The sequence below is a fragment of the Kogia breviceps genome, chromosome 16 (assembly GCF_026419965.1).
Source record: "Kogia breviceps isolate mKogBre1 chromosome 16, mKogBre1 haplotype 1, whole genome shotgun sequence".
NCBI lineage: Eukaryota > Metazoa > Chordata > Mammalia > Artiodactyla > Physeteridae > Kogia > Kogia breviceps.
The window spans coordinates 21,576,581-21,591,619 of record NC_081325.1 but is presented as its reverse complement, the minus strand read 5'-3'; the positions used below and the strand labels follow the sequence as shown (position 1 = coordinate 21,591,619).

Here is a 15,039-nt window from a genome sequence, read left to right as displayed (position 1 = left end):
TATAAGTTGTGAAACAGTAAAACTGGTTTTTTATGTATAGTTCTGTGAGTTTTCACACATGTATATATTCAAGTAACCATGACCACAATCAGAAGTGTCATCATTCAAAAAAATTCCTCTGTTGTCTTGCTCAACTGGGGCTCCTTACCTGAACCAAACAGAAAATAATATGTTTCAATTTCCTTTATTCTTCAAGTAAATGCTTACATAAAATCACTTGTATTTATTTCCTCTCTTACAGAGGTTGGTTAACTCTTGGTTTGTTTCAAGTACTACTGAGCTACATTTGAAGTACGTCCTCAACTATTATTGCATTAGCCACAGCTGTCCAGTAATAACTTCCGCAGTAAAATATCTGAAGTATGAAACATGTGATGTTGATGACAGTGTTTTAGAACGTCAGGAGTAAGATTAAGGAAGAGCAAAGTAAATCTACAACAAGAAAAGGGAAGGTACATTTATTAAAAATAAAAATAGTCGACAGTCTCTGATAACAAACAAACCCATTCAGACTCGAAATATATCCAATATACATTGTAACAATGCACATATATTAAAAAAACCAAAGAGCCATTAACTAGTTTTGTTACAATTTTAGAAAGGAAAACAGGATTGTGGCTTGCTCCTGCCTACACACAGCATGCAGGCCCAGCCCCGCTTTGTGTGTCCTGTGCAGCATAGCAGTGCATGGCGTGTGTGTTCATTCGGTGAACACAGTGTTTCTGGAGAAAATCGCAGTTTCTGTAAGGATGATCCAGTAGAGAAATCAGTGGCTCCATGTCATAAAAAATCTGGTAGGCTGGAAGAGCAGGGGGACGACGGTTTTCAAAGTTTTCAGTTTTAACAAAAGGTACAGAATAAACTACTAAATCTAGATGCTTTCACATTATTTTGCATGAGTATCAATCAAGTACTGTGTAAAAATTTTTGTAAAATCTTGTTAGCCAAACTAGTGTCTTTAAATCAAAGTCTGTCACTCTTTTAGCATGGCTGATAAGTCTTTTCTGCCTTTGTCACTAGTAACACTTGTCAAACCAAAGAACTTTGAAAAAGAATATGCACTGATAAGGGAAATAGTACCGACAATGTGCCTGGACTTCAGTCTTAAGACACACACAGCTCCTGTTGGATACTGGACTGGGAGAGTTTATTATCTTCAGTCTTTTCAGGTCCTGAGGCATGGCAAGTAGTCTTCCGCTTAAATAATCGAAGACTGAGTCGTAAGAGTTCATTGTCCACCATTGGAGCATTTGTATAAGCTTGTTTTACGGTGCCCTATTTGGAGAAAACAAAAACAAATTAAACACGTACATTATTAGTTGACAGTAGAAAAGACAGGTTAACTGCTAACGAAAATAAGAAAAATCAGTTTGTGATGAATATTAAATTAGATGTATTGGATATTTAAAAGCAAAATTAAGGAATGCTTGCAGACTCAAGGAATCTTAGAAAAGAAAGCAATCTTTAGAGGGCACCTAGTCTAACTTCTTTTTTTTTTTTTTTGCAGTATGCGGGCCTCTCACTGTTGTGACCTCTCCCGTTGCTGAGCACAGGCTCCGGACGCGCAGGCTCAACGGCCATGGCTCACGGGCCCAGCCGCTCCGCGGCATGTGGGATCTTCCCGGACCGGGGCACGAACTCGTGTCCCCTGCATCGGCAGGCGGACTCTCAACCACTGTGCCACCAGGGAAGGCCTAGTCTAACTTCTTGCTTAAAGTAGGAATCTTCTCAACAATCCCTAACAGGTAATGAAGTAGTTTTTACTTTATCGTTTCCAATGACAAAACAAAACAATGCAAAACACACTGCACATTCTGTTGTTGAACAGTACTATTTCTTCCATGTTTTGAAATAAAATCTCTTCTATGGAGCTACACACTAATTCAGTCTTACTTTCACATGATAATTCTCTGAAGAGAAGCACCGAACATTCCATACTCTTTATTGGTCTGTTGATATGCCATAAGATGTAGGCTCCAGAACTGAACAAATTCTCCAGAAGATAGCTGATCAGTGCAGTCTACTGAGAAACTACTACCTCCTTTGTTCTAAGATGTAGATCTCTATTATTGGAACTTAAAGGTACATTAGCAGTTTTGAAAGTTATTGTCATAAAATTTTGTTAAATGTTCTCCAACCATGTGTATAATGAACTAAAGATTTGAATATCTCCAGCATTCTGCTATTTCTCTTCTAGGATCTTTAAAGGAAGAGGGATGCCTTGACCGCATCTGCATTATAAAAAATATTTTATAAGTTGTGATACAGTAAAACTGGCTTTTTATATATAGTTCTGTGAGTTTTCACTCATGTATATATTCAGGTAACTTCAGCATTCAAAAAAATTCCTCTGTTGTCTTTCTCAACTGGGGTTCCTTACCTGAACCAAACAAAAAACAAGCTGACTTTCCATTTCCTTTATTCTTCAAGTAAACGTTTGCATATCATCACTTGTGTTTATTTCCTCTCTTCAATTTGGTATATTCTCATAAACACTATGTAATCTCCTCACCGCTTTGTATCTGGAAAATTTTTTTCCTTGACCTTTAATTTAAATAAGTTTCTAGTATATTTCATTATCTAAAGAAACTTCACAAATGAAAAATATTTCACAGGAATAGACTGTTTAAAATGTTTTTCCAGTACCAATAACAATTTGTTATTCAAAACAAATGTTATTCAAAACCATTAAAGTAAAATAAAAAGTACTATAAATTCTAATAAAATTCTTTCTTTTACATGTGTAAAAGACCGGGAAACCAAATTCATAAAAGCAGATAATGAGACCTTAATTTCACCTTAAAGCAATCAAATGAAGAATATGTCATCCATACTACTCAACAAACATGTTCCAATTTTTCTAAGGAAACAACAGTACCTTCTCATTTTTAACAAGCTGCTTCCGGATTGCAGAATCCCGCCTGAAGCATAATGCTTTACAGCATGGTCCAAGATTACTAAGAAGACTTGCTCTTTCCTCTTTTCGTAGTAATGCGGCCATGTTGAGAGCCCCCAATTCATGTTCAAAAAGATTGTCTGCATCTTTCAATAAAAAATAAACACATTAAGGTTTCTAAAACTAGAAGTGTTATCAACTGCTTAGATGAATATTCCACAAAGTCTGTTTATCTACACTTTATCAAAGTTACCAACAGTGGTGAAAACTATTTCATATTAAAGGCAATATGTTCTCTGTGAGAGAACTCCAGCACATAGTTTTGGTGCTAGGCTCAAACAAAAATGAATGCTCTGATAGCCACTTTAAGATATAAGAAAAGCAGAATTGGGAGACAGAATTTAGACACGGATTACTAACTATGGGAAAAAAGTTCAAGTTAAGAATTAGTAAAGTCAAATTCAATATATTGCGTACCATCAACTACTTCAAGTTCTAGATTCAGGACTTCATTATGGCAAGATTCAAATGTAGTAATGTGATTACATTCTGTGAACCCTAAAAAACTTAGGAAAGTGATTAGCTGTTTGTTAGATAATCTGCAAATTTTATCCAATATTTGGTCACTGTAAAAACCTGGGACAATGTATCAGAATCACTTAGTTTTAAGTCATAACATGCAAAGTAGGGAGAAAACAATAAAAATAGAGATTGAGTTAAAAATAGACAAGAAATCAAAATTTACAGAATAGGGTCAGTCATTAATCTAAATAAATAACAAAGAGTAGTAACTTCAAAGTTACTCCAACGTTCCAGGAGTTGGCCAAGAGTATGAATGGTATCAGGTAGTGTTTCTATAGCAACATGATCAAACAGGTATTGGCTAGAGCCCACAAAGGGAAATAGTAAATAACACCTAGGTAAAAACAAAACAGACATTTGAGACTAATGGAATTGCATTACATATTTCATTTCCTGAACTGCAGAGCATAAATAGATAATTAACAAGAAACCTGTCTCATGTAATATACCTAGTCGGTAAGTTATACACCTAGTGAACAGGTTTATAACAAAAGCAAAAATAAATGTAAATAAAAACTCAGAAATAGTTCACAAACTTTGATGTCTATCAGAATCATCTGAGGAGTTTTTAAAAATACAGTGCCAGAGCTCTACCACCAGACCTACAGACTCTCCACAGTTGGAACTAGGATACCTTAGTGGGGGGGAAAAGGCAGTTCCTCAGGTAATTCACCCATACCACTGTTTGAGGCAACCAATGACACAGTCATATAATGCACACTATTAAAAAAAAGCACCAAACATTCACCACCATTCTACTATAGATACAAACAAAGAAAGCTCTATTGAGTCCATGCCCTTCCTTGAAAATTGCTCAATAGGACAAATTACTTTAAATCTTTTCTGCTTTCACAACAGTAGACTATGAAACACACTTGCAAACCTCCCTAGAACGTGTAACATGGCTAAACTTAGTCTCTTCCTGGTTTTGAATCGACCAGCACCAAATAACTTGAGACAGATTAAACACGTATATAAGTACAAGTAAACCAAAGGAACTAAAATAACTGGGAAAGTTTAGCTTCAACGAACTTAATCATACTATAATCAGAAAACCTGGACAAAAGCAAATTAAATTTCAGTACACATTCAAGTTTTCTGTTTTAAGCCTTAGAATTTAAAAATTACATGGGAGTGGAGATATACTTTCTTCAGCACTGGGGCACAGAAGCAGACCGAATGGATTAGAAAAAAAATCACTATCAGTTATTTCACAAATATTTATTGAATACCTACTATGTGTCAGGTACTCTTCAAGGCAATGGCATAATTAGTGAGACTAGATCATTAGACAATACAGCAGTAAACAAAACAAAGTCCTATTCCTTAGGGAACTTATATTCAGTATCATATATTAGTTCTCTAACTAAGCTATCATACCACCAAAAAACAGGACTACTTGGTAAGGAACAATCAAATCCTTCTTTCCAGTGTATGTTTTCATTGTTTAAAGTAAGTGTTCATTAGTCGGGGACAAACTATAGTCTGATTTTGCTAACTATGCAATAGATTTTAACTTGAAATGCCATTAGCAAGAGTCACAGGAGCAAATAGCTGTAGATGTGGATAAGACCTTAGGGATTTCATTACGTCATTTTATGCCCACAAGAGTTACTTAAGATCACAGAACCAATCAAACAAAGTAGAAAGAGTGGGGGCAAGAACTCAAGACATTGGTCATCTGTCAGGTTAACACATATTCACCATTATAATTTGTTTCTTACACATACATTCTATGTATACTGACCCATATTAAAATCAAGAGTCTTACTGCTTATGCTGACAGTTGAAGAAAGAACATGGATCACGAAACACGTAAAACAATTTTTTTTCAATTTTATATTAGTAAAAGCTCAATTCTTTTTCCTAAACTTTTTTACTCTAATGAACGTGACACAACATTAAATAATCTTAGTGCTTTCACCTTTTACCTCCTTTCCTTTTTTATACTCCTCCTCCCCATTAATAAAGTATTAATAAGCTGCCCAAACATAATAAGCTAGGTACTAGAGAAACAGAAAAAAAAGGACCCTATAAACTAAAAGTGTTCTGGAATAATGAAAAGCTGTAGCAGTAAGGTCTCAAATCAATGCGATAAAATATTTTAAACTAAATAGCAGCAGCTCATATTTACTGAACATCATTGTATGTCAGAAACTATTCTAAGTGTTTTACTTGTAATAATAACTCATTTGCTCCTCCTAACAATCATATGACTTGGTGGTGTAATTATGCCCAGCTTGTAGATGATAACAGTAACACATAAATTAAATAACAGCTAATAGGTGGTGTGTCTGTTGGAGTCCAGGCCATCTGGCCCAGAGACTAAGCTCTTAACCACTTTGTTAGAGGCTCAACCTAAACATCTACATTTGAGTAGGATTCCCCATTTCCCAGGGGAAAGGGTTGCCAAGATAAGCAATTTGCTTAGATACGAACACTATCTAGTTCACGTCCCCAGGCTCTACTTCATTTAGCCCTGGGTAAACCACTAGCACTGTGACATTAGAACTTACCTGTTAAAAAGTAACTTTGATACAGTAAGATCATTGTGCTATGTTTATAACTTTTCTGTAGGCTTAAATTTTTCTCAAAATAAATTAAAACAAACTCTGACCATGAGGATTAAATACTGAAAATAAGTGAGTCCTCAAAAAAAAAAAAAGTTCTTATACTGTAACTGCTACATGAGAACAGAACAGAATCCTTTTCAAAGGCACCTTAATATTTATATTAAACATTATATAGTCAAAGTGGGACGGAATTACCTTTGGGTTTTTCTAAAAGTCTCTGACATGTTTCTTTGACTTTAGTAAAGAGTTCAGAACCAGCCAACTTTTTAGAGATCCCAATTCTCAGCATAACGGCTCCAGGAGTGAATTTTAAGAGTGCAGCCCCAGGCTCTCGTGGTTCTTTTGGATGCTTTGGCATAAGACCAGACCAGTCCACATCTATCACATCTAATGGATCTACAAAAAGTTAAAGAACAGAATTTTATTACACCAAGAAATACATTCTTGTTGTCTATAGAGAAATACAGATTCCAAGCCACAGAAAGCATTAAATAACAATATAGATCAAAAAAGGCATATTCTTAAAACAAAAGATTTTCTATAAAAACTGGTATTTAGAAGCTTAAGGACCTCTACAAATAACCTTCTCACCAAAGGAAAAGAGGCAAAGAGTTCACAGGTGAGTGCCTCTGCCCCCCCTATTTCATTTATATGTGGAATCTAAAATGAAAAGAATCAAACAAAAAGAAAACCAAACTCATAGATACAGAGATTGGTGGCTTCCAGAGGGGAAGGAATGTGAAGTTTAGACAAAATGTGTGAAGGGTATTAAGAAGTACAAACTTGCAATTACAAATAAATCATGGGGATGTAATGTATAGCATGGTAACTATAGTCAATAATATTGTATTTCAACATTAAAAGTTGCTAGAAGGTATATCTGAAAAGTTCTCATCACAAGAAAAAAAATTTTGTTAACTTTGCATGGTGACAGATGGTAACTAGACTTACTGTGGTGATCATGTTGCACTGTATACAAATGTCAAATCATTAGGTTGTGTACCTGAAACTAATGTATGTCAATTATACTTCAATAAACCCCTCCCCCCAAAAGGCAAACAAACACCTAAGCAAACCTAGTCCTACAAATAATGCATTTAAATTGCTTGAGAGATCTCAACGAAAGAACTCCATCATTTCACTAGATTAGGTCTGACATTTTGAAGCGTGGTACCAGAATCATTTCAAGGGTTAATTAAATCCAGGAGTGTATTTAGTTTGCATGTGTGCATTCATACACAGACACAGTTTACCTTTTAAAAACGAATGGTTCATTATGAAATAAATTTAAGAATCAGACAGTGGCTATGATTAAAACTGAGAATAATCTATCCACTGATAAGTCAGAGTTTAGGAAATTAAGAAAATAATGTTCTATTCAGAAATACCCAATAGCTGATAATAATAAAGATAACACTCATATATACATTATACATTAGTAGAAAAAACAGTAAAATATAAGAGCAAATTACGTCAAAATAAGAATTTAAAATTCTGCATACCCAAACAAAGCAAAAACCCTCACTATGATTAAAAAAAAATTGTTAGTAACAATTAGACTAATTCGGATGATTCAACAAGAACACCGAAGGTGGCTGCTTCATGCTACAGTCACCGGAGTAAGTTCTGGCAATGAATAAAGTACAATAAATGGAAATAATTACTGAATTTAGAAAATCGAGAGAGAGAAGTATATAAACAGTGTTCAAATATACCCTCAACCTTTGGAAATTTCTGAATGGTCATTTCAAAAGTTGGTTTGTGGCAGCACAGTTGTGAAGCTCTGTACCATACACCTACCATCTAAAACACTGCTAGACAATCACTGTTTGACAGGAAATCTCACAACTGTGCTATTTTAATTAATGCCCTTTCCAATTTATAGGCAATGTCTACTTAAAAATGAGCAGAGCATATTAACTATAATTTTCATTTTATTGGCCCTTCTATGTTAATTAAAACATAACTGGGAAAATTCTAACTGCATTTTATCAATTCTTACAGCATGAAAGGGAACAAAGAATACCACAATAACATAATTAAACATTTCTTACATTCAACCACCTCTGCAAATGATTACCTGGCATCTTCTCCTCATCCTGCTGGTCCTCCCTCTTTTCAGCATCACCTGCCAGAATCTCATCTAGTTCATCATCGCTAATTGGCTCATATCCTTCTCCAGCACCAGATCCTAGTGAATGCACGTCATCTAACTTGGATTCGTCATCTCCTGCTAAACAGAAAAATTAATTTCATGCCAAAGAGAGTGTTAAAGGAAAGGGATATCTAAGTGAAACCAAAGAGGAGAGGCTGTGCACACTAAGAAAAGTTGAAAAGCATTTTTTTATTTGAAAACTATATTCCTTAATTATTCAAAACACTTGATACCTCCAAAAGAAAACTTAAAAATTAAATTTAGTTTTAATGGCAAGAACACAATATGGACAGCAATATCAAAATAGCTTATAAGATTACAATTAAAATATGAGAAATAAAATCTACCACTAACATGTTAATGTTGATATTATGTTGTTAATTTTTTATAATAAAACTTGTAAGTCCAGAGAAATCTAATTTCAAAAGGATGCATTAATTTCTTTATCAAAATAAACTCATTAATTTTAAAGAACTTGCAAACTAATTAGTAAAATTTATTTGAAACTTTAACCACTAGCATACCTTCCATTTCTTTCTTTACCAACTTTTCTCAACTACCTAGGCTAGAGCTTTGTCTCCTGGTGACTTAGTTGTGAAGTTGAATTATCACAAAACTATACAGTACACTTAATATTTCTAATCAGGTGTTATCCATACACTTTACTGAGTTTACAACACTAGTTTTCAAAATGCAACAGTATGCTTTATAAAACTTACAGCAAATAAAATATAATAAACTATGAGATGTTTCTAGTCATTCTAATAATTTTCTACTCTATTAAATTCTGTAGTAATCTCCTCATACCCCCACCATTCACTTCTAAAGTAAACAATTTTAATAACTTCATTACACAGATATACATCTAAACATAAATGCAAATAATAGGATTTTTAACTTTTCAAGCTTTATCAAACTCACTGTCCTACTTTAACTGGATGAAATTTTTCATTTCACAATAGGTAATTCCCCTCTAAATTTCTATGCTATGTTATCTGTGATCACAACCAATGAATGGTGTATTTTAGGGATGAAGGGCACGAACTCCGCTCGCAAGAGAGATGTTACAATGATTGGTTAAAATTATATTCCATTCAACCTCAATACTATTGCACCTCCACTAGTACTATGGCTCACAAATTGATGCCATTTAAATTCAAATTTGAGATATAAAGGTGAAGACCACTGAGGCAGAAATGTTTTTGTCAAGTAGAAAAAATATGTAACAGCTGGCGTATTGGAATATATCTAGCCAAATAACCAAAAGATGTAAGGATGTTTATAGTTTTAAAAGAATGTGAACTTTATTCTGGGACTAGTGCTACAATACAGCAAATGAAAAGAATATAAAATATTACTGCTTATGTACTAAGTATCCCAGAAGTGTCTTGGGGGCTTGAAGTAGAGAGGTCATGTCAGAACAATGGTGTAAGCACCAGCGTCAGAAATGGACAGTTGGTGGAGGCAGAATTTCCAGGAGAGTTTTCGGGGGGCCATTACTATTGTTAACCTGGGCTATAATTCACCAACGAATAAGATGCAGAACATGTATGCACAGCAGAACATATTTTCATTCATCAGCCATTTATTGTGTCCTTGCTAGAATCTTGATGATAAAGAAATGAAAAGCTATGGTGCCGAGCAGAGGAGTACAGCATAGTGGTGAGAAAACGATGGAAAAATAATTATACTATGGCACAGGGATGCTATTAAACATGTACAAACAAGGTGCTACGGCGATGTGAAAGAGTGAGCACCTTTAGCAGAGAAGACTTCGTAGAGGAAATAATGCATAAACTGGGACTTGCAGTTTGAGTAAGAGAAGATCAAAGGGAAAAGGTCTATCAGGCAATGGGAAGAGCAGGTACAGAGAAGGCTAGAGAAGGAAGCCCATTCAGAGTGCAGAGGCGTAAGTCAGCTTGTATAGCATTATCAGGGGTGAAGGATTGGAGAGTGGATGTCCATAGCTGAGGCTGGCTCTGAGTGGGCAAAAGGGTGGATGTGGCCTTCTCAGGGTCCCTCATTCTAGGAGTGGGAAGTCATTTTAATAAGGGACCTGAGCACCCCCAGATTTTACTATCTGTGGAGGGCTCTGGAACCCATTCCTGCAGATACTGAGGGACAACTGTAATCAGTTATTTCATTTAGGCTTATTTGAACCAAGTCTACCTTGATAGTACTAATGGATGGAACACATTTTTTAAGTATCATAAGGCTTTTCCTTATAAACTCTATTTTCCCTAAAACAATGGAGTCAATATGCACATCAGATGGCCTTTCAAAAGGAAATATTTGTTTGCTATGAAATCTGAAAAGGAATGGAGCATTGAAACAGACAAAAAGGTGTGACACTCACCTTCCATACTCTCTGTTCTCTCAGCTTTATTTGTATCTTCAAATCCCTGCAGAGATCCTAGATCTTTATCCATTCTTTCTTTATCCAAAGCTAAAGAGTCCCGGGAAGTGCCTTCTAGGTCTCTTTCATGTTCACTCTCCAGTTTTGCTTCACTGCGTTTTACAGACTCTATTTGAGGACTGTCAAAAGTTCTGTCTCTGTCCCTGTCCCTTTCCATAGCATCGGAGATTAATCTCTCCCTTTCCCTGTCCAAGTCTCTCCTTTTGTCTCGTTCTCTCTCCCGGTCCCGCAGTCGATCTCGGTCCCTGTTCCGGGGCCAATCTTTCTCGGCATCTCGCTCCCACTCTCTCTGCCGTGCATCTCTCCTCTCTCTCTCCCGCTCTCTCTCATGCTCGTAACGATCACGCTCTTGAAGCCTATCTCTGCTATCAAACGACCCTGATCTTGAATGGACCTGTCGATCTGACTCAGGAGAACTTCTTCTTGAACTATGGCTTCTCGAATCCTGGCGATCTAAAATAAATACACCATATACAACGAGTTAACGTGTGATAAAATGGAAATAAAAGGCTTCATTCTAAGGCCCTTTAAAACCGACAATTTATCTTTGTCTATATTTATTTTAAATTATCCAAAGGACCCACCTTAATGAAATATTCCATCTCTCAAAGTGTTAATTAAAATATGTAAAAAGCATGTTTCCTTGTTTATTTCCACTATAACCACAAAATATCTTCAAAGAAATAAATACATAAAGTGTTTAAGCAGTAACAGAAATGATCATTTCATTATCTGACCCCTTCCTATCCCCCTACCTTATTTTCTGTGGTCAAAAGAGAAAGTACTGGTTGCAGGAAGAAGAGCCAGAAGGTTAAAATTTTAGGCATCAATAGAGGACTTGAATATGTAAATGCTTCCACCAAGATATACTACTAAAATCCTGATACTAAACTGACTTCGTTGAATGTACCTCTACTATAATGCTGCTAGTAATGTGATAACAGGTAACATTTTGGTGGGATGGTTAAGCTTTTAGGTTCCTTGAAATTTAAGGCAGCATATAAAGTAACCAATTTAGCATTTACTTTAAAATTATGATTTGAACAAAGCATAAAACTGTACCAAATATACTAACATAGGAAACAGTGGTTCGATTATAATTCATTTTTATTACCTGAAGAAGTACTTCGACTGGGTTCTCCACGCTTTAGCTGATCAATCCTAGATTTTCTCTCTCCTGTGATTTCTAGACTTTTTGTTTTTTCTCTGTCTCTTGAGCCACTATGCAGTACTCTCTTTCGACCACTTTGGTCATCCCCACTTCGATGTGCGGAATCATTGGATGGGGAGCGGAGACGGCCAGATGTATGACTGCGATTACTCCGATTGCTGCCAAGGCTGCTACTCCTCTTTTGATCCACTGGCTTGCGATGTGGTGCATCTTCTATAGTAACATGAGGTGCCTCTACCTTTTCCACTCGTGTTCTGTGGCATTTTCTATGTGAGTCTTCATTGGTAAAAGTGTTGGTGGTGTTGGCTGGGGTGGAAGAGGTGGAAATGGTGGCGGTCAATGTGTTGAAGGTGGCGGCAGCAGGAGTCGTCGTGGTGGCAAGAGGAGGAGGAGGAGGAGGAAGAGAAGACGGGGAAGGAGTCCTTCCAGGAGTAGCAGCTGTGGCAGCGTGCTCTGGTTCTGTCACCTCTGCACGGTCGGGCACGTCCTCATCAGACCAGTCACTGAACGCTGTATCTTCTTTCTTCTGAGGATCGTCCATAGTGCCATCCTTATCAATGGGCATTTCAACCAATTCCTCCTTGGTTGTGATAGGGGGAGTCCGTGGGCCTCTCTTCTTCTTACTCTGCTGGACTGCTTCTTCATCAGAAATGTCAGAATCACCTTTGGACCTTTTACGCTTTTTTTCAACGCTTTTCTTCTTCTGTCCTTTTTTTGGTGAAAATACTTGACCATCTTCAGACATTGTCTCTGTGTTACCCCTGTCCATTCCAACATCATCTTCTTTCTTTTTCTTAATAGGTTTCTTTTGAATTTTGGCTTTTTTCTTGTTTTCATCATGAGCTCGATCAGATGTGTCTCGATCTTCAGATGGGTGGTGTCCTATCATGTCCTGTGAACGAGTTCTTGAGCTCTCCATGATTTCTGTCTGTTCTCTCTGCTTATCTACAGAAGAAACTTTCTCTTTGAACTCCTGCTCTTCATAGCGCCTTGAACTTTCTTTTCTTTCTGGTTTACGATCTTCCTCTTTCCACCTGCCCTGCCTGTCTTCTGTAAGGTGGGATGGACTAAGAGAACGAGATTCTTGAGGTCGAACAACCTGGCTCAAGAGTCTGTGTTTTTCATCTAGACAAAAATATAAAAGTAATCACACTTTCACCATGTTAACAATATTGCATGCTACCTATAAATAATAAACCAATCTCTCCCTTTTCACTTTAAAAGTTTAAAAGTAACAACTTCAGTAAAAATAAAAATATGGCTTTACTACAACTAGTAGGAAATGACAGTGCCATTATGGTAGAATGACTATTTCTAACACATACTTTAGTCACAATGGGAGATATTCAGAGGCAGTAGAGCAAGAAAACATTTAAAATCTTAATTCATCATTTCCTATTGATGTGAAAGAATGGTCTCGTGGTTACAAATGAATATGACTACAGAAACGTGGAAAACAGATCCTGCTTACTTTTATCATCTCCACTGTTGTAGGTGTCACTGTCAGGAGAATGTTCTCGGCGGCGCTTAGGTGACTGACGAGGGCTAGGACTCCCTTCATTTCTATAGCGCTTCCTAAATTGGACAAATGTAATTTATAAAATTCCAGGGGATGAAAATGATTTCTTTACTACGTTTTTACTATTATTTTTTGCTATAACTAGAATGTATAATTGTAGGATTATAATACTATCAGAAGCTAGTGGGAAGCAGCTGCATAGCACAGGGAGATCAGCTCGGTGCTTTGTGACCACCTAGAGGGGTGGGATAGGGAGGGTGGGAGGGAGGCTCAAGAGGGAGGGGATATGGGGATATATGTATATATATAGCTGATTCACTTTGTATAAAGCAGAAACTAACACACCAATGTAAAGCAATTATACTCCAATAAAGATGTTAAAAAAAAAAAAGAGTGACGGAGTATGGCAAGAAAGAAACAGAAACAAAATTGAATGACAAAATGGTAGTGATGGAATTTCTATGGTAATCTTCTATTATATAAATGAATGAATATCCAGTAATCAATAAATTATGAATTTTAGGTCTCAAAAAGTAGAGTGTGTATTCCTGCTTCATCCAGAACTTTAAATGTCCCATCACAATTAGAGATCTAAGTAAAGATAACACTCAAATGAACTTATTCACAAAACGGAAGTAGAGTTTGTAGAAAACAAACGTTATCAGGGGATAAGGGTGGGGAGGGATAAGCTGGGAGATTGGGATTGAGATATACACACTACTATATATAAAATAGACAACTAATAAGAGTCTGCTGTATAGCACAGGGAACTCTACTCAGTACTCTGTAATGACCTATATGGGAAAAGATTCTTAAAAAAAAAGAGTGGATATATATATATGTATAACTGACTCACTTTGCTGTACACCTGAAACTAATACAATCTTATAAATCAACTATACTCTAATAAAAATTAAAAATAAATAACTAAAGGTAACACTGGCAAAAAATAAAGAGAACACAATTACCCCCCCCCCAAAAAAACCCCAATACTCTCAAGAGCTATTTCTATCATACAAAGGGTATTCAGCATCTTTAATAAAATTCTTCATTTGTTAAGACTTACAATTGTGGACTTAAAATACATGGCACCACCTCTTCTTTTTTTCATGTAGATGTAGAATCACTCACTGAAATTCACCAGACTTAACTACTACAAAGTGGTAACATATAGCAGAGGAATCAATGTACCCACTACTGAAACTTATTCATTAGTTCTATCTTTTTATGGTACAGAAATACCTTATGTTGGGAAGCCAAATGAGAAAATCTAGTATTGGCTTTGGAGTCAAAAAAGACTTGAGTTCAACTTTTGGTCATGTTACTTATTATGCAACCTTAGGTAAATTCCTTGAAGTCATTCTTAGCTTTCTCATCTGAAAATAGCCAAAAAAATGGGGGGTCCACCTCATAAAACTGCAATGAGGAATAAGTTAGTTATGTCATAAACCCAGTGCCAATCATGTTGTGGGTACACTGTAAAAATCGGTTTCTTCTCATCTCTTAGAACTAAATCATCTGCTTGGTGACAAATTAATAAAATAATTCATATGTTCACTTTATTTCTTGTTCTTCAGTTAAACTTTAAATGACTAGTGATTTATATCTCTGGATACTTAAGTTATTCTAGTGTTTTCCTATATTTTTGTTAACTTTTGACCACTTTTGTTTTGTTTTGTTTTGTTTTTCCGGTATATGGGCCTCTCACTGTTGTGGCCTCTCCCGTT

At 36.0% G+C, this 15,039-nt stretch overlaps 1 protein-coding gene across 13 annotated transcripts in view; it reads right to left on the bottom strand.

Moving 5' to 3' along the window:
* Positions 1-442: 442 nt before the first annotated feature.
* The window catches only part of ZC3H13 (zinc finger CCCH-type containing 13), an 86,003-nt gene continuing 71,406 nt past the window's right edge, over positions 443-15,039 (bottom strand). For 9 of the 13 annotated variants that reach the window (XM_067016263.1, XM_067016268.1, XM_067016270.1 and 6 more), the window contains 7 exons: positions 13,265-13,368; positions 11,737-12,918; positions 10,563-11,075; positions 8,132-8,284; positions 6,247-6,447; positions 2,879-3,042; positions 443-1,275 (listed from right to left, as the gene is read on the bottom strand). In XM_067016263.1, the coding sequence (XP_066872364.1) occupies positions 1,105-1,275; positions 2,879-3,042; positions 6,247-6,447; positions 8,132-8,284; positions 10,563-11,075; positions 11,737-12,918; positions 13,265-13,368 (2,488 nt within the window). In that variant the 3' untranslated portion in view covers positions 443-1,104. The remainder of the gene's footprint in view (positions 1,276-2,878; positions 3,043-6,246; positions 6,448-8,131; positions 8,285-10,562; positions 11,076-11,736; positions 12,919-13,264; positions 13,369-15,039) is intronic. The other 4 variants (XM_067016267.1, XM_067016271.1, XM_067016269.1 and 1 more) reach the window with 1 other exon arrangement.